General features: G+C 44.6%; 1 protein-coding gene across 3 annotated transcripts in view; it reads left to right on the forward strand.

Moving 5' to 3' along the window:
* The window catches only part of znf438 (zinc finger protein 438), a 42,598-nt gene extending 23,001 nt beyond the window's left edge, over positions 1–19,597 (forward strand). For all 3 annotated transcript variants that reach the window (XM_031876763.1, XM_031876766.1, XM_031876765.1), the window contains exons 3-4: positions 14,528–16,312; positions 16,480–19,597. In XM_031876763.1, coding sequence (XP_031732623.1) covers positions 14,556–16,312; positions 16,480–17,077 — 2,355 coding nt within the window. In that variant the 5' untranslated portion in view covers positions 14,528–14,555 and the 3' untranslated portion in view covers positions 17,078–19,597. The remainder of the gene's footprint in view (positions 1–14,527; positions 16,313–16,479) is intronic.
* Positions 19,598–20,346: the final 749 nt, after the last annotated feature.

Genomic DNA, 20,346 nt, shown 5'->3' on the forward strand with positions numbered 1-20,346 from the left:
TGTGTGTGTGTGTGTGTGTGTGTGTGTGTGTGTGTGTGTGTGTGTGTGTCTGTGTGTCTCCCAGGAGAATGAAATCCCACAGCTCACACTGACCTCATTATAAAAATAGCTCATCTATCCAGCCATCACATTTCCCTCCATTTCCCCCTCTCCTCCGCAATCTCTTAGATATGTATCGTGATCCACTCTACCTTCCCCTCTCCCCTCTGTCTCTCCATCAGTGTGTGCTTTGGACTTAACGTGAGATTAAAAGCTTACGCAAGCCCTTGTAACGGCAAGGCCCCCCCCCCCCCCCAGCACCTGTCATTACCAATCAGCCCGTAATCCGGGATCATAAGATGTCTTTTAATCATAAAACATCTCTGAATAACATTAAAGACGGTGTTTACACGATTCTTTTAACGTTGTGCCTTGCTGAGGTTTTTTCCCCGGAACTCCTCTCCTCTCCTGTACCTGGTCCACCTCAGCCAGTGGAGTAAGACCCCCCCTCCCCAATAGAGTCAACAGCGCTCCCGTCTGGTTCATTTAACAGCAGCATCAGTGATCATTACAGTCCAAGGCCGGCTTTGATCCAGCCAGACAGCGTTTCCTACGGTTTTAATAACTCAACAAAGACACATGAACAGATGCTCAATTTATGGACTCTAGACAAAGACGGAGACAGACAGACAGACAGACAGACACATTAAGGATTCACCAAATCTTCACGAAGCTGCTTTGAAAGATGAAAACCCAATTCTCTTCGGAAGACTTTGTTTGGGCGGGAAAGAAATGTGATTGAGCTTTTGTGCTGTTTTTTCCAGTAAAGCCTTGTTTTACATTCACAGTTAAACACCTAGTCACCCCCGGGAGCTCTTTATACAAGCGCAGCACTGTCGACCACTGAGCCACTCCACTGGAGCAGCTCGGGCTACTAAAGATCTGCAGAAACAATAATTACAATACAAATGATTATAAATGGCAGTAAGCGTTCCACAGAGTTTAAGGTGTTCAACAACGGTGATTAGGGGGGGATGTAACGCTGGCCTTCACATTCAGGGTCTATTAAACTGCACCTGGACTGTATTTCATCCGTCGCCTGGTTTAACGCATGGCTGATTTCAGTTGGAAGAGTCTCTTGGAGCAGATTTAAGTTTCAAGGTATTTGAGTCCAAGTCAAAATTTCAAGTCATGTCAGAAGAAGCAAAGTGCAAGTCAGCCGCAGGTCTTTCAGGTCTCTGAATTCGGACACTTAAAATGACACGATTACCTCGCTCCCCTACGCAACCGCGTACAAACATGATGTCTGCACTCTCGCCTTCTCATTGAAGCGCATCTAAAGTGTCCCACTTTAAAAAATGCAATGCATATACAAGGAGGAGTGTCGTACCAAAGCCTCATAAAGTTCTTAAAGATGCAGGTTATGGGAAGTCCCGGGATACGGATTGTTGACTTCTTGCTGTGAAATAAAGCTACAGGTTTCAAGTCCTCATATTTGTATCTTAAATCCAAGTTTCAAGTGTGCAGTTCTGTTGCAATGTCACGTTTAATGTTGCCCATGATTTATTGTATAAGATAATACCATTAAAGGAATACTTTGCCCTCAACATGACTATTTAAATATCAATTACTCACCCCGTGTTACTTAGAATTGGTGAAGAAACTTGTTTTTCTTGCATGTCTATTTAACAAACTTCCTCAAAACACAACCCTCATTTACTTTAATTCATCAAGACATGTCTCTATTATCTGATCTTTCGTTCATCGTGGCATTCAAGAAAATGTTGTTCAAGAATTTAAGGTAACACGGTGAGTCATTAATGTACAAAGGATCATTTTGTGGCCTGTTGCAAATCTATTCTTTGCTTTGACAGTGCAGTGTTACAATCATAGACTGTATATAAGAAGTGACCGTAGTCATCATGACGTCACACATCGGTTTGAGGACTGCCGTTATGAAGCCCTGATTTTGCCGTCGCCATCTTGGATTACGACTGTCTCCATGTTGTTTTTTGCCACCGATAATCCGAAGTGACCATATTTGGAATGTGGAGGAGTGACGTTGAGACACCGTATACGGCTCTGATAGCGCCAGCGACCTGTCAATCACAGTAAGCTAAAGCATACTCCAAACTGGACCATAATGTACTAAATGAACATCATGCTGTATTGAAGAAGACTTGAAACTAGAGACTGAGACCATAAACTCATGTTTACAATGTTTACTGAGGTAATAAATCAAGAGAGAAGTAGAGTCATTTTCTCATAGACTTCTATACAACCAGACTTCTTTTTGTAACCAGAGGAGTCGCCCCCTGATGGACATAAGAGAGAATGCAACTTTAAGACACTACAGCATTGGCCTCACTCGGCAGAGCCGGAGGTTGCCGCCCGGTTACAATAGGTTACCACCAAGTGCAAGCGTACATGTTTGTTTGTGTTGCCCGTTACCTTTGTACCTGCATATCCAGCAGCTTATCCCCCCCCCCTAGAAAGGCCATCTTATGTTAACTAAGTAAAGCTGCCTCACATTGACCTGCTTTTGGAAACTCAGGCTCACCTCAACGGAAGAACGGTTAGGATCATCTGCATATTCTTTTGATCTCGCACCGGGTCTCTTGGAGCATCCGTCATTAAGGAAGTTCGCTCGATGCTCCCTCTTCCTCTAATCGTGGCTGAAGCTCCTCCATGTGCCCCCTTCTCTGCTAGTGCCCTTCACTCCATCGCAGCCCCTTTAAAATCCTCTACCCTGCTGCCGCCCTTCGCTTCAAAGCCGCCCTAACTTGGCTTGAAAGCCAAAACCACTCTTGTACGTCCTTCACCGCTAAGCTGACGTGTTTGTGTCTGCACCGTGTTGCCCTTGGGGTGGGTTACCTCCACCTCCACCCCCCCATCTCATCTCTTCTCCTCCCTCACTTTGCTGTTTATCCGTCTCTGGGCTCGTCACGTCCCTCAACCTGCTCTAATTAGCATCCCACACAACACTGTTTATTTACTCGGGTACCGAAAGAAGGGGAGGGAGGTGAGAATGAATGAAAGGGGGAGAAAGACAGAGAAAGCCGGGAAGAGAGAGCGAGAGCGGGAGGGCTGGGAACAGGAAGAGAGGGAGAAAGGATTCAGAGAATCAAAGAGCTGTGAGACTCTTTCTCATAGTGGATGCAGAGGGTAATGATAGTTAGAAAGACATGATGCAAAAAGTCGAGAAAGTGAGAGACGGAGAACTTTCCCCGCCTCTCCACGCCTCCTCTCTGCCTTTTCCAGCGTTTCATCTGAGATGCAGAGTGCCTAAAATTAGCAAGCTGGCAGCTTCCTTCCTTCCCTCCTTCCAGAGCCCCCATTAAAGTGCTCCCATTGCATCGAGTGATCATTAAGGTGGGACTGGGAGCGCAGGTGTTATCTTAGTGACCCAGTCGAGGTTGCAGTGGCATCCCTTTTTCCTTGGCAGGGCCAACGTGAACGAAAATTATTTTGCAATCCTGATTGGTTAGTGTTTGTGTGTCAATGTATCCTAGTGTTACAGCGCGCAATGCACGTCTTTCTTTGCGTGAGGGGTGAGTTAATAAAGGAAGGATGAGGGGAGAGGATAGAACTAGATGGAAATGGACAGGTCCTCTCTTGTGTGTGTGGTGTTCAACCTGTTGTGTTGTGGTCATGCTACCTGATGCATTTTTGTATTAAGTCTAATATCCAACTTTCTGTGTCCTATGTGTAACATGTTAAGCATTCTTGACGACCACCCGAGATTTACGGTCTTGGTGTGTTTCAAGTGTCGCGTTGTGGACCACTAGGGGTGGGAACCTCTAGGCACCTCTACGATTCTATTCAGATTCAGAGGGCTACGATGTGATTATATGCAATTATCGATTCATCTTGATGCATCAAAATATTTATGTATCTGATTCATTTTTTATCACTGTGTTTATCTGCTATTTTAAAAACACTTCCTATTTGTAATGATACATGATAAAAAAACAGATGAATTTACTTCCATTATCTTTTATTCAATATTGGTAACAAATAAAAGATGTGTCAACTGGAGGGTTACATTTCCCAGCATTGCAAACAGAGCCAACAAGAAAAGAAATGAAAGTGGGCCTGTAGCAAAAACACAGAATTCAGCAAGTTCTGAGTCATGTGACATAACAAGCTGCCCTTCATAAAGCTTTGGTTTGGTTGTAGAGTGAGAATATTGCTGTGTCCGTAAAAACGTTGAGATGAATGTTTTATCTCGGTTCCAAAGGGTGCAACACAGAGCGAAAGCTCTGATTCTCAATGACTATGCTATCATGGAAAGGGGCAAAAGGGGGACAGTCTTTCCTCAAAGGCATTCACTGTTTCAGACGGTTCACGCATAAAGGGATCAACGTAGTTGTGTGAAGAATAAAAAAAATAGAAACTGTAAAACATGAGGACCATGTCTACTTTTATACCTCAGGGACTCTGCATAATTTTGGGATTATTTTTGGAAAGTCATAAAACTTGTCGGATTACCACTTTCTAGATAAAAAGGGGGTTCAGACTTGGTTTGATAATCCAACAAGCATGTTTGAAGCATTCCGGGGGCCTTTAAGTCTAGTGCATGCCCTTTTCACTAGTCTACTCGTTCTTGTGCACCTCCGCAAACCTCCACAATTATTTAATTGACTCTTGGCACAGACCTGACCTCGAACGCAGACTGGTCGCAGTCGTTTCAGATTTTCTTCATTTTTATATTGGATTAGTGGATTTGGAGCTGGTTTAATGTTGTTAATAGTGATGCTACCTGGAGAGGTTGGAAGGAGATACCTGTATACGTTTCTACAACGTTACATTCTTCGTAAAAAACCCGTGGAGCTAACATTAGCAGAGTACATTAGCACATCGTTAACGAGCGTTTAAACGTCTATGCTACGTTAGCTACTAAACGGATACTGAATGTTTATGCTCCTTTTGCTTTTTAATTATTGTAAGAGTGAATTATGACCTACCCGGCTTTACAGGAAACACTGTTGTTCCTTAATTTCCAGGTGATGTGGTGGTTCACTTTTACACTGTGTGTTAGTTTCTATCTTTATCTTATTAAACTGTTTTCACTGCTGAATTCCTTTGACATAATATATGCATATATAATTATATATATATAATTTATTCATATTTGTCCTTCAAACATATTGTAGACCCTTCTGTCTGTTTCTCTCTGAAATAGCTTTTTTGTTTTTCCAAAAATGAGATGACATTTCTTCAGTGAGTGCAGTTAGTGACAGTGTGGGCTCCATGGTAGCTCTGACAGCTAGACAGACTACCAGCCGCAGCGAAGGGTCAAGTGTGACTTGACCTCGTGCGTGCCTCTCGAAATTTGAAACGTTGTGATCGACGGTCTGACTCCTTTTTTAGGAGTCATTGCTGGTCTATATAACCAGCTGGTGGTCACAGAATTTTGTATTCGGTATTGTCTTGACCAGCTGGAATGGGAACACGGTCTTGGTGTTTAGGGTCATGCTTCTCAGAGGGTGACCAAGCGGTCCAAGTCCACACAAATCCGCTGGTTAAATCAGGTCACTATTCCATCTCGGTCATTCCATGTCAAACTATGTGTAGCCACCGTTTCACACGGGGACAAATTTGTTTGTTTCATGTTCCTCCTTGCGTCCTACATTACATCCGACTGAGCTCACCATGTTTTTATCTGCTCAGGCAAGGTCACCTTGCATGTCATACATCCACCAGTTTCCCCTTTCTTTCATGCGTGTTATCGACTTCTGTAGCAATCTTATGGCACATCGTCATTTCCTGCCTGGTTCCTGTTGGTTGCTCAGCAAAAATGTACTCGCAGCAGCTTCCTGGCATCAGTGACTCTGCACATTTCTGAATCTAAATATTGGACTCTGCCAGTGTTTTTTTTTCACAGACTCGAGTTCAGCAGATGAAATGGCCGTTTCTCACATGCTGTCACACTGAGTGATGGGAGAGTAAAGCATTCTGTTTGAAGGTCTAATTGTGGGAATTTCAGCAATATTTGAACTTTCAGTTCCCGATGTTTGTTTTTCTTACACATTCCCAGGCAGCATCAGTTGTCACCTTCCTGCACCGACAGTTCTCATTCCTCTCTTTTACTTCATATCCTCCTCCGGGTCCCTTCCCTTTCTCCGCCACTCTTTAGTGCTGTTTGACCTATTCAAAAGGGTCCAAATGTCACGGCAGAGGGAAAGGTCAGGTAAAGGTTTAGTGTCGAGCATGGCTAACGCAGTGCTGGCTACCTGAGGTGGAGAGGAGCACGGTAACACTCGAGACCTTGAACACACGCACTCGGACACACTGCTGTCACCTCCGCTCCACGCCGACCCCACTCACAGCTCTGAGCCGGCAGCCATGTCATCTGTGCGCATGTGACTGTGAATGTGTGCGCGCACTCATTTGGTTCATCTGCGAGCATGGATGATTGAGGACGTTACAGTTTTCCAGGGAGGACACATGGCCTTGTTGGACATGGGGTCAAAGGTCATTGGTTGTCAGAGGTTTACAGCATCCTGCCTTCAAAGAGCCTTGTTTTTTTTTACCGAGGGTCCAGCTTGTCTGCAGTGACCGCTAATTCTGAAATCCTTAAGCCGTGGAGGGAGGGGTTTTCTTTTCCCTTTCCTTGTTTAAATACGAAAGAAAGTGATTAGTAAATTAGTTTTTATTTATTTTTCTTTCTATTTCAATAAAAGCAAAGCAGCCAGGGTCTCGGTTAAGCGTATTCTCCAAGAGGAACGGCGGGTTAGCAGAGGGATTTCTCTATCGATTAATCTACATCCACATGCAGGGCAGAGCAGCGGGACCCTAATTGGAATGGATTTCTCAGTTGCATTGATTTGCTCAGGTGACAGTGGATGACATATGGTTTTGTGTGTGTGTGTGTGTGTGTGTGTGTGTGTGTGTGTGTGTGTGTGCATGCCATGAATACCATATGATGCTGTAATGTCCGATTTTTTTATATTTTTTTACTGTTTGCGCAGTGAAAGGGTAAAAGCAGCAGTTTCACGCGACCGAATCGTGTGTGTGTGTGTGTGTGTGTGTGTGTGTTCACCTTCTCTCCCTCTCCTTGGCCCTCTCATTCAGCAGAGCTCTGGGATGAAACAAGGACCTCTGCAAACAGTGATTTCATTTTCCCCATGACCGCCTTCGCTCCAGACCTCTAGCACACACACACACACACGTACACTTTAGGCTGGGGAGTAAAGATGACCAGTTAGCATGCATGCAGGAAGAACCAATCGAGCACAGATAACACTTAAGTTCATTCAGGAGGAAAAAACAAATGGAATGATCTAATTCCCTCTTGGACGGCAAGATTCTCTGACTGTCCCTTTTTATTGTTGTTTCAATAATGGCCTGAAAAGGGCGAGAGAGAATTTTAAATTTGTTTTGTTTTAATTACCACTCTCACTCACTCAGGTTCACTAATCCAACAAGCTGTGTGTGTGTGTGTGTGTGTGTGTGTGTGTGTGTGTGTGTGTGTGTGAGAAAGAGAGAGAGAGAGAGAGGGTGGAGGTTGTTGAAAGATGGCCGCTGGACATGGCTTCTCACAGCCGTCTGGCCCCGACCCCCCGTGATCTGCCCTCTTATCTAGCCCAGATCCTGGCCTTTCATCTGGGCTAAAACCTGGGGGAGATTGGCCTCTGATGGGGTTTTTTTTGGCCCTCCCTCCCTCACGCTTCATTCCAGACCCCCTCCATCTCCAGGCTCTATCTTCGAGTCCCAGATGAGCATTGCTCTCACCTACAAGGGAGATAACAAACCTCACACTACTCTGCTCCCTGCTTTGCTGTCCTAAAACACTTCACATTTGATTTTTTTTCCCAAACTCACCACAAGAGAAACTACTTCCCGTGCACTATTGTGGGAGCAAAATGCAGGACCCTGCAGTTGAAACAGTAGTGGGCCAAAAGCGAGACAAAACAGAATTGGAGAATGCATCGGGGATGCTACCAAAACACAGCGCTCTCCGTGTTTTGACATTTCACAGAGCGGTGCTTTCACCTCTCTCTGAATTGCATTGCTGGCTAACAATAGGCAGGTGGTTTTTGGGGGCTCGGCCCTTCGGTCTTGGCTGGAGCGCCTCTACACGTGACGCTGGACCAGGTCTGAGGGTGTGAGCTGAAGTTTTGTGTGTGTTTTGAGCTTGTGCAGTTCACTTCATTCCATTCCAGGTGGATGCCTGGTCCGTCCCCACACTGCCCTCCTGCTCAACCCTGACCTGTTTCCAGCATAAACAGCAGATCCTCACCTCTCACCCCTCTGGCTTTACCTGATAATCTGTCTCTGTGGATCACCCCCACCTTGTTTTTCTTCTCTCTCTCTCCCTCTCTCCCTCAGTGTCTCACATTCTCTCCAGAAACCAGGTTTTTGCGTCACCCTAGTCCTGACCTCTGACCCCAGTCAGATTAGAGCGGTTAGCGTGTCAAATCCAGCGGCAGATTGAGTAGCATCTGTGACCTCCCTGCGCATTTCTCCCCTTGTCCTGCTGTGTTGTACCCCTCAGAATCAAGACAGGACCCGTCAGATCTCAGCGCCAGTTGGTTAGATACAGGTTTGAAGTGGAGGGCATTTTTAGGCCCTGAAACAGGTTGATGGGCCGGTGTCCTCTAATGTAAAATAGATACATTTTAGTGGCTATGTAAAGTATTCAGACCCCTTCACTTTGTGTTTTAGATTTATTAGATTAAGTATACCTTTTGCCCTTTTGTCCAATCACAGAAACACGTAATTACAAAGAGAAAACATGTTTTTAGAAATGAGAATTTGTTGAATTTCAATGAATGATTTGAAAAACTGAAATTTCAAATTTTTTCTGCGATACATATTTCAATGAAACAAATACAGGGATTAACGCCACACATTTTGTACTTAAAAAAAAAAATTTGATTGCAGCATTCTGGCCCACTTTAAGAGCAAAATTAAGAGGCGGGCCCTGTCAATGCTGAAGCGATATGACTCTTTTTTTGAAAAAGTGTTAAAAATATCAATTGGAGGACACAGTGATATAATACTAGCCTTTGCTTTGTCTCTGCATTTTTCCACAGTGTCCCTGCCGTTCTGCTATCCGAGTCTAGAGCATCAGGATCAGATGCAGGTTTACAGGCCCAGCTCTTGAGCATCTTCAGCTCTCTGGTTTTCTTTCAGACAGTTCGTTTCTTTTTCTCTGCGTCTCACTGTGAACGAGAACCACCTCAGGAGAGCAGAGAAGGATGACGACGGGGCGAGCTGACCGTCACTGGTACATAACAAGGGAATAAAGCCTTTTTCTCTACCATCTCCCATGGGACTGAGCTGGAGAAAGAGAGTTGTTTTCATGCTGATTATGCAGATTGAAGCACACTGAGATTCTGTAGCGTCATCGTGACTGCCCCATTCTGTATGGTCATAGTCCTCATCACAGAAACTCACCTGCTGTATCAGCGTACTTCCTGCAGTAGAGCTCAGAGAGTGAGAGGACGTGTTAAACTGGTAGCTTCAGGGCCTCCGGGAATCAGGGAAATACTTCTATGAAAATACCAGCTGCTGCTGGATCAGTTAACAGATGCAGTTGGTCTTGGCAGCTTTTTCTTACTAAGTCTTCTCCAATACAAATTTGCAAACTTAGCCTGACTTTAGAAACACTTTTGTAGTAAACGTTATGTTTCACAATAAGGCCCTCTAGGCCTGGAATGAACTATCCTATGGAAGTGCAACATTAATGATTACTCGGTTTCTTTCCTCATTATTTTCAACCCTATTAGCGAAATGGCAACGTCAGTTGGTCCACCACTTCAACAGTCCAGACTGAAATATAGCAGCTATTGTAAGGATTGTCACCAGATCAGCAGAATAACTTCTTCAGACCCCTCCAATTACGACATTATTTCTCAGAAGTGCAGACCTGCATGTAACATGTGCGATCTTCTTTTAAAGGAAAAGGAATTTAAGGACCAGTTGTAATGTTTTTAGATACTAGGCTCATCTACGGAGCCCAATTTTTGTAAAGGAACCACCGAGAGTCACAGGTAAGTTTAACCAAGCATTGTATTGTGATTATTTTCCAAACAAAAAGTTCATTACATACAAATATAAATAAAGTTCATAAGTTTCAGTTCAGTTCATTCCTTAAATAAAGTTCATGGGGTCTCAGTTCTACCACCTGTGTTCTGTGGGAAGGAAGGGGAATTGGGGTCCAAGGAAAACTCCATCCTGTAGCTCGCCATCCAAACCTTTACAGGTGCTCCGGATGATCCGGAACCCTCATTCACAAAAAACCTGACCTGGAAAAGGTCACAAGGAATAATAAAAGAACATGAATCTTTAAAGGATAAATACAAATATTTGTCATGTTGTACATCATATTAAGACATATGTCACTTTAAATTATTAACAGTTTTTTAGTTTTAACAACTGCACAGAATGAATCGCTCAAACAAAAAGAAACAACACAAAATAATTACAGGGCTAAAAAAATTAAAAACCCTCCACAATCAAATAATAATTCATTCAACCCAGCGATGCTAACTGCTAAGCTAGCGGGAAATTAAATTCAGTCTTGTTACTAGTGATGTGACCTTTCATGTCGAGGCTTCGAAGCCTGTCGAGTAATCCAGGACGATTTTTGTGAAGCGCGTATCGAGGCTTGTGTTGATGACGTATGTGGTGACGTTCAAAGCCTCGCCAGCCGGCCATACCACGTGACAGGTTCACGGGTTTGGTGTGCGATTCGAAATATAAGGGGAAGCGAAACGCAATGGATTCCCTGTCATATTTTGTGTACTTTGTATTGTACTATTCTCTGTACCCCAGCTTCATCTGTGCCCTGTGAAAGGGTGTTTTCTAAAGCAGGCGAAAGCCCAGCACTGTGGAAAAGTTGTTATTTTTAAATAAAAATGAATAAAATCAGATAACTAGAGTCACAAACCGAGAAACGCAAGCACATTTGGCCGTGGCTCAATGGGTAGAGAAGGTTGTCCGGCAACCGCTAGGGCAGCGGTTCGATCTTTGACTGTAACATGTTAAATATTGACGTCAAATTTCGTACATGTATAAGACAATAAATTCCTATCTTTAACTTTTTTTTTTTTTACTTTTCACATCACAACCCTCTCCCCAATTTGTTTCCACTTTCCCTTTTGACCCCACCATTGTATCATGAAGACAGACACCATATTAATAAGTTCATAAGTTATGTATTGGCATCACAAACATCAATCATTCATTTATTCAATTCAATGCTTCACACACCAAAGCCATGGTGTCATTTTAATCACTGCCTGTTTTACATTTATTGTCCACTTGATGGCGCAGTAGAGAAAATGAAGCACCATGAAGCTTCGACCCATGTGTGAACCAATTGGATGGAAAGCTTCAATGCTTCATGAAGCTTCATCTCGCCATCACTACTTGTTACTACTCACCGCTGACTGCAGAATCAGTGCGAGAAACCACACTGCTGTCTAGTAACGTCGCTTCTTTTCAGTTGCTGTCCAGCAGAGCCACATCTAAACCAGTTGATGGGTCTACCCCGGATATTTATGGCAGCGCGCCGTCCGCGATTGGCTACGTAATTTGCGTATTATTAAACAGTATCTGGATCAGAGGGTCACATGCAGCCTTATCAACAGCAGAATCTGAGTTTTACAAAATCCTAAAATCAGTCTTTGGGTAAATACCAAGCACGGTAAGTCAATATTTTGTAGATTGTACAATGCTCTCTTTTATGCTAAAAATGAAAACACCCTGTCCATAAAAAAGTGGGCAAAGGAAGCGGGATTGGGGCTTTGTGAGGACGCTTGTGGGGGAGATTTGCAGTTTTCAACGGTCCTAAACTAAGTCCATCGATTGGAACACTGCTGGAAAAATGAAGATATTTTAAGACCCCATACCAGGAGACAAATATGAGTTTAACATGTTGGAGACAATGTGGCTCAACGGAGGCAAATTTCCATATATTCTGTGACTGTCCCACGCTGATTTGATATTGGAATGGCATTCACAAATCATTAAACACGGTATTCAAGACTCAAATGCTCCTGAACTTGGAGACTCTTAATCTGGGCCACGTTTTGTTTTTGAAACAGAGGGACAGAAAGCTGCTGCAGGCCCTCTCGGAGGCAAGTCAAAATATCAATCACTAGAGAGTGGCTGAATCCAGTACCACCTACACTGAAAGTTTTGTACAGAATAACTTTGGAAATATTGAAAATGGAAAAGTTGACTTATTCTGTGAAGATCCAAATGACAAATTCTCTCAAATTTAGAATGACTGAATGAATTTTTCTATCGATATACAGTATGCTCCTGGAGCATCGTCATCAGGTCCACATTTTAAAATGTATTAGTATATATTAGTATATTAGTTCATGTCCAAAAACGTAGCTGTACTTTGTGCTTAGTAGGCTAAACTAAGATGTTGAACCTGGTACATATAGCCTGCTGAGGATCAGCTTGGTAACATTGTCAGTACAGTTGCATATGTCCATGTGTACATGCATTTGGCAAAAATAAGGTTAATGAAATGATGGTAATATTTGCTGTCTAGTTCCTCCTGTTTCTTCCTGTCCCTACTTCCTCCTGCTACAGGCCATGAACATTGATGACATGGTGCCATCTGTATGTCTGAGCAAACACATCTGTGTACAGACTCTTGTAGACACAGCAGTGCAAGGACAGTGCATGACAGAAACAATCTGCGTACATGATCAGATTAGATGTGGGATCACCTTCCTGAACACATTTGCATAGTAATGAGAAAAATTGATGGGACAAGCTTTGTGTTTTAAGTGCTTCCTACATTCTTAGGAAGATGGTGATGAATTTAATGTTATCTTACTGTCTAGCATCAACTGCATTGATTTTCTTACAACTTTAGCCGTCTCCAAGCTCAAAGAAGACATGCTGCTCCCTTAGTATTGCTACTTCTCCCGGTGGAATAAGACAAAGGGATCTATTAAAACAGATCTTGTTTTTGTGTGGAGTTACTTGGTGTCAGGTGACGTCTGCTGAATCATCTGTGACAAAAGGATTATAGGCCTACTGGTTCTGCTTCTCCAGCTGTTGATACACACCTTTTTTTTCTTTCCCCCTCATGTCCAACAGTAAACTTTCACATGGCAGAATGAATCGCCAAGCGTTGCCTCTACCCCTAACTCTGTAGCCACATAATATGCCAAGAGGAACACACATCCCACGGTTTTGTTCCACTCGGTCTTCAGCCAAAGTCACAGTCAAACTGGAGTCAACCATCCACACAGAGAAGGAATACCTCCAGTTTTATGGAGTCGTAATGCGGTAGGGGTACTGTATAAATAATCTCCACGCACAGAAACACTTCCAGCTGTTAAACAATATGCCCATTGCAGATTTTCTTTTTGAATGCATGAAGCATCTTGCTCAGACTGCTTTGGAAATGAATTCGGGAGGGGGGGGGTTATTGAGAAATTCTGTTGTTGAATATTTGCCTTTTGTGACACCTCCAGATTGTTGCACTTAATGCTGATTATTATTACAGAGTGGAGTGCCTGTTTCAAACGTTGCTGTTGAAAGTCGGGTCATAATGTGAAATTCAAACTTCACAGGCTGTTTACAATTAGGCCCTTTGATGCATTCCTCTGTAATCTCTCCCTCCTTTTGATATAAAGACTCAGTATTGATATAAATGAAGGGAATTTGCCTTTGTTTTTAAAGCCATACCTGTGGCTTTTGATTGATGGATGGAAACTGTATGCTAGATTTATATAATATAGACTTGTTTAAAACCTCACTCTTGAGGTCATAGTTTCCCCAAAGACTTCAGCAGTATTTTGTATCAACACAGTCAGAATGGTGATCCACTGAGTGAAAAAGTCTTATCCCCGTTGGATAACCATGAAACGTTATTTGTGAACAAGGGATGATAAAGTAAATCCAGGGCTTTCTTCAGGGGCATCCTCATTGCCTTCGGCCAGGTTGCAGTGCTGGTCAGTGGAGGGGGAGATGAGAGGGGAGCCCCTCTTCATCTCGTAAAGATCCTGCCGTTTGGCAGCTTTCACGCTCCACTGGCTGATCCTTCCAGGAAGTGAGGAGGGGGGGCAATAAGGAGCCCCCCTCTCCCGCAGAGCCCCAGCATGTACCACGTCTGCATGCTGGGCCCAAATCAAAGGGGGCAGTCTGTCCTTAGCCTGGGGGAGAGTGAGTCTGCTGTGTGTGTGTGTGACCAAAGAGACATGGGTAATCGGACAGCTTGTCACACTCGTGCAGATGCCTGTATTTTTGACAGTTGGTTTGCTTCTCTCCTGCTTAGGTTGCACAGTAACAATACCATCAAAATAACTGATGCATTTGCAGTGAAGTCACATTTACAGTCGTGATCTTGGCACCTTTCAGAAGAGACCAGAGGAAGTCATGTAGCCATCTTAGTTATTCCTATTAGATCAAACGCATTAAAGACTGCAATCATACGATGTAGCAATATTGGCAGTTATTGTTGATGTTGAAACTTGAGGTAAGAGGTTTAGGGTTGTTAAGGTTGAAAGGGCTATCTATTGTCACTGCAATAACTAATAAAACTGTTTCTTTTGTTCTGTTTCAGTTGGTAGCCAGTGAGTCCAGCCTTTCAGATGAAGAGCCTTCAGTTCCGGAGCATCGCCCCCAAGGCCCCGGCCGTGGTGCCCTCCCCCTCCCCTGCGGTCCTGTCCTGCCAGCCTCCCTCTGCCCTCCCTGAGGCTACCACCGCCTCCAGCCCCAAGTCCATCATTGTGCCCACCCAAAACTATGCACTGATGCAAATAGCAGGTCAGGATGGCACGTTCTCTCTGGTGGCACTGCCCCCCTCTGTGTCCTCTCAGACACCACAGCAACAACAGCAACACACCCAAAAGAACCTCAAGTTGCCCATTCCCAGATACCAGCCAATGAGGAGCAAGGGGACCACAGATAAGGTCAAGTCACCACCACTATCTGCTAGGGTGAAAACAGCCTCCAAGGTTGCTGTGACGGCGCAAACTAAGTCAGTTGTAAGTGGGGCATCAACAGTGATGAAGAAAAAACAGCAGGGGTGCAAGCACACAAAGGAAACCCTAGTGCCCAAAGAGGAGCCTTCAGAGCAGGTCATTCTGATTGAACCAGCCTCCTCTGACATCTCTGTCACTGCTCTACTCCCAGACAATGCTGTCCTGTACCCGGGTTCTCAGTTAGAGCGAGCACAAGATGGCTCTGAACTACCCACTACAACTAGTCTTATTCAGAATCTCCAGTACCCCCCCGCTGCTGTCAAAGGCTCTCCAGGCAAATCCCAGGAAGAAAGTAAGACTACACTGAGGCTGTGCCCATCTAAGTCAGCTGCAGCCCAGCCCCAGAGCAGTATCACTGTCCTGTCCTCAGCCATTTTCAGCAAAGCAGTGCAGATTATCCCGTCCCCACCTAAAGGTAAACTGCCCATTCTGCCCTACTCTAAAATGAAAAGTACCCTTATCCCAGCTGCCAAGCTCAACAATTTGTCACCAGAGAAGAAAGGTTTCTCTTGCCAGACTGGACTCACCAGCCCCTTAGATCCTACATCCAAGACCCTCGAGACAGCTGACGCCTTGGGTCACAACCAGGTGCCAAAATCAACTCTACAGCCCCAGGCCAAGACTACACTCATGCCTGTGTTGGGAACCCTCCAGAAACCACCTGGCAAGAAGAGGGGGAGGAAGAGAAAGACCATGGAAGACATCTTGGCATTTGAGGCGAGAAAGAAGAGGTCTTTGTCTTTCTTCCGTAGGAGGGTCCCAGAGAAACCACCAGCAGTTGTTCCAGGCTCCAAACAAAAGGAAGTTGATATTTCAAAGAAGTACCGCAGCATCCGACCCAAGCCCATGTTGGTTATGGAGACAGTTCCCCAACTGGTTAGTTTGCCTGCCATTACGCCAGATGGCCAAGAACAGGACCTCGTTCTTGGTCATCAGCTACCCACCACTACCACAACCAAGGCCCTGGACTGTCCTCCCCAACCAGCCCCAGTAACCCTCCACCTGAGAGGTGCCTCCCATTCGCGAGTGTTCATAGGCAGCCGTCCACTCCACCGTTGCCCCACCTGCAGCCGCTGTTTTCAATTCAAGCATCACCTCCAGAGCCACATGAACAGCCACACTAACAGCCGGCCCTACGTCTGCCCAGTCTGCCGCAAAGCGTACGCTCACTCTGGCAGCCTGAGCACCCACATGAAGCTTCACCACTCCGAGGTACGCCCACGTCGGTCGCTGAGCTGCGAGTTCTGCGAGAAATCGTTTGGATATGTGGGGGTTTACTTCAGCCATTTGAGAGAGGTCCACAAGGTGGTGCTGACCGTGGAGCCGTCCATCAGCCACCATGAGAACGACCCGTCTGTGGAGGGGTGAGATTATAGATTGAGCACCTACTTCATTGTGACCTTTACTTTATAGCAAGTTTAATGCAGAGATGTCAACATATACATTTAATGGCTAAATAAATAAATGAATGACCTGACTAGGCAACTTTTTCCAGTCATAACAAAGTATTGTTTGTTATTTTCCTCACAAGGGCCAACTTCCCAGAGCCATCAGATGAGCAGGATCGCGAAGACCCGGTGGAGCTGCAGATTAAATGTGGCCGCTGCCAGGCCATCACTCCCACCTTTGCTGACATGAAGATGCATTTACTGCATGTGCATGGGGAGGAGGTCCAGGTTCCATTACATGATGGCCAATCGGTGCGGGTTGGCCGCGAGGCTGAGAATGAGCTAGTAAAGCATGCTGCCCACTACTGGCGACAGCTCAACGAGAAGCGCAACCTGGTCAAGTGCGGCAGCTGCGACGAGGAGTTCATTTCCTTTTCCAAGCTTAAGAGGCACATCATGTGCCATCACCGTGGAAGGGAGGGGGAGGACAGCGAGACCCTCTCATCACCAGATAGGGGTGGAGGCCTTGGAGTCCTTGCAGCAGGTGCGGCCTTCAACTGTGTGCTTTGCAGCGAGGTGTTGGACAGTAAAGAGGGGGTTATGGAGCACTGGAGGAGTCGCCACCACTGTGAGCAGCCCAACGTTCTGTGGCAAGCACTGAGCTCCTACTCTGGCCAGGAAGAGGCTGAGGCGGATGGGGACCTGGACACTCCTGCTCCAAGCCCACACTATCCCGCCTAGCCCTTAGATGGGCACTGAGCCCTTACGGTGACTCCTTTCACACACTCAGTCCTAACAAACGGCATCACAGGGATGGAGAGTTTCTGTTATGTCTTTTGTCACGAGTTTCATCTCTCACCAGTTGAGGGTTTTGACTTGGTCCAAAAAAGAAAATGGTAAAAGAATATCAAGCCAATGGTGAAAATTGATCTTAGTGTTACAATTCATAAGGGATAGTATCTCAAGGTCAGAGAATCCAATTTTATAGGTAATATTATTTTTCATGTTTTTTTGATTGCACTGTTTTGTTTTTGGACATTTTGTTTGGATGTATGTATTTAATATCCTGGGGATTATTATTTTCTACTGCTTATTTAAATCTTGTTCAAAGGGTAATTTATAACCTAGTTGACACAGTAATACTGTCAAAGGGTAACTTCTCCCAAATTCGTACCTCTTATGGGATCTAGCCATTCTTGCCACACGGTGGATCTCACACATACGCACAGGTCGAGTTGTGACCATGCGATGATGTAGGCTGCACGTCCCAGTACAAATTCGTTATGTCGTCAAGCAATCTGTTCCTTCTATTTTCTCGCAGTTGAGTAAACTGATCGTAGGTCAATTTGGCTTGTCGCTTGTAGTTTCCTAACCTGAGGGTTGGTGCTTAGTTTTGTAACCAGTTTTTATTTATCCGTTTTCTGTTCTCACAGTTACGGTTCATGCTGAACTACCACTAGACCGGTGAATAAACCGGCGGTTTGCCGGGCTCATTGCTGACTTAAACCAGGTGTTTTTTTGCTTCTTGCTGTGCTGTTAGCTCTCTGCTCTTGGAGGGATGCAACTTCGGCAGTGAGTACTCGTTAAATGGTAGGTTACTAGGGTAAGTTAATCCGGTAGAGCTTTAGTGCAAAGCTGCTACCGTGACTATGATTTCATGCCATGTGTATTTTTTATTTCTAAAGAAGGATGGCCGGTTCCAACCAATCCTAGACCTGGGGCGGTTGAACAAGTTTTTAAAGGTTCTGCCAATCCGAATGTTGCAGATGGCAGATGTTGTCCAGTCAGTTGCACAGGGGGCCTGATTTGTGTCAATAGAGCTCAATGATGCCTATTTGCGCTTAACACACACTACACCACAGGCAGTTCCTGAGGTTGGCCTTACGAGGGCAGGCTTACCAATTCACAGTGATGCCGTTCGGTCCCTCAGGGTGTTCCGTACTTATGTCCCCTTCAAATCTGGCTCAATGGGCTCCACTTTGATCCCAAGTCAGGGTGTCCAGCTTTTGTTGCCAAAAGAGGAAACCAGACCTCTCTCATCTAGAGTGACGCATCCAAATCTGAATCGCTCTCTGCTGTGTTTGTCTGGCCGTTGGAAGCCTGTCATCCTGTGAACAGTCAGTGATCCACACTGTGTTAAATTTGAGGCCTCCCTCTACGCTAATATGTGGAAGCTTTTTTCCAAGCGGCACAAGACGTGGTGAGGTACCAAAGAGCTGCTCAGTGGCCATCATTCTGCGTTTCCTGCAGTCATCGTTTGATGGTGGTAGTTTCAGTAGGGCACGTGAGAGCAGACCACCAGACAGTGGGTGAACCTCTGTCAAAACAGACTTTCTAATTGAATTGTGGATGTGATTCTACACGCTTATAGGTCTCTGGTCCTGCCTGCACCTAGTAATGTAAAGTGCCAATCTACTCGGAGTGTGTCTACGTCCTGGGCAGCCTGGAAAGGGGTCTCACAAAGACATCTGTGTTACTGCAACCTGGCAATCTTCATGTAACTTTGCTCACTAACACGGCTGCTCATCATGCTACGTCAACGGCAATCCTGTCAACGGCTTCCATTCCTTAGTGCGGTAAGCGTTCCTCGTGACCTTGCTGGTATAATTCATACAGTGCTGAAGCAATGCTGTCTGGCGGTCAGGAAGAATGAAATGGAATGAGAGTTACGAATATAGTGTGTGGGAACAGATTCTTTGATGGCATTGGGTTTTGTACTGGGCCGTGCTCCTTATGTCACCTCAGGTCACAGGTGACTTTGTTGGTATGACAACTTGACCTGAGCATATGAGAATGGTGATCCAGCATCATAGAACCGTCGTTCCATTTATAAATCTAATTTTATGAGAGCACATTGTTTGAGTTATCTGTGCTGAGATTTCTGCCTCGACCCCAATGAAAACATCTCATTGTGGAAACGGTATCCCTGTCACTCTGTGGATTATTCAAAGATCTTCTTTATCTCAACCGAAACTAGCATGCTCATGGCTAGATAGCACTAGGGGAAAGTGAATCAATGTTTTGTTTTCCTTAATTTGGTTGGACTGACTGAGAAATGTCAATCTCATAACAAGGGCACATCGTCTACACCGGCTGACAATTAATCTATTGGCCTTGGATTATTACAGTTTAAAATAAATCAGTATGTGTATACAATCCTTTTATGTAATATTGCTCCTGTTACGGAAGATCAATATTTCAGTTATGACTTGAACTTTCACGGTCCGATTGAGGGCAGTATTAGGGTCCTCTGACAACCCGGACCCATGAAGGAACACTTTCCTAACCAGCACCCAAGTGACATCCGTGTGGCCTTCTGAAGAAACATCTGTGTTCATGCGTAGTGTGGCTTACCGTCAGTATGGTCCTCTGGAGGCCAAGTTCTGTTTCCTTGACTTGTTTATTATTAATGCCTATTTGTGTATTCTGTGATATGCCAAGGGTCTATTCACACTAGTGATTGTAGAAGTGAGTTTTGCATTAAGCTTTTTAACCACTGACAGAATACTTTGTGTTGACTTCGTCGATACGCAGAGGAAACCATCGAATTGCCTACCTGTTGTTGCCAGCTTATGTACGCACCTGTGGAATTGTGTGCACCCAAACTCTATTATTAGAGTTAATATAAACTGTTGTCAAGTCCAGAAAATATGCTATTTTATACTCTAGATTAATACAGAGGTCTTTTAGTATATTTATGCTTGTTGTTGGTCCTTAGAGAACCAGCACTGAGACTTTTATTATGTTTGCTTCTTCTAAGTTGGGGGATGCTTAACGTCTTGTTTCTTGATGGGAGGCCATTACTACATGGCAAGTATCTCTGCTAACATACGTCTGTGTTTATCTTTCATATGAAGAAAAAAAGAACATCACAGGGTCAAGTGAATGTACCGGAATGTTTTCAAAACCCTACCAAAAGTATATATATATATATGCTATATAGACTTATTCCATAGATAGAATATATAGATATATTGAGAAAAAAAGACACATATATATATATACATATA

This window comes from Anarrhichthys ocellatus, unplaced genomic scaffold (genome assembly GCF_004355925.1).
Source record: "Anarrhichthys ocellatus isolate YVR2014 unplaced genomic scaffold, GSC_Weel_1.0 scaffold115, whole genome shotgun sequence".
In the NCBI taxonomy this organism is placed as follows: Eukaryota; Metazoa; Chordata; class Actinopteri; order Perciformes; family Anarhichadidae; genus Anarrhichthys; species Anarrhichthys ocellatus.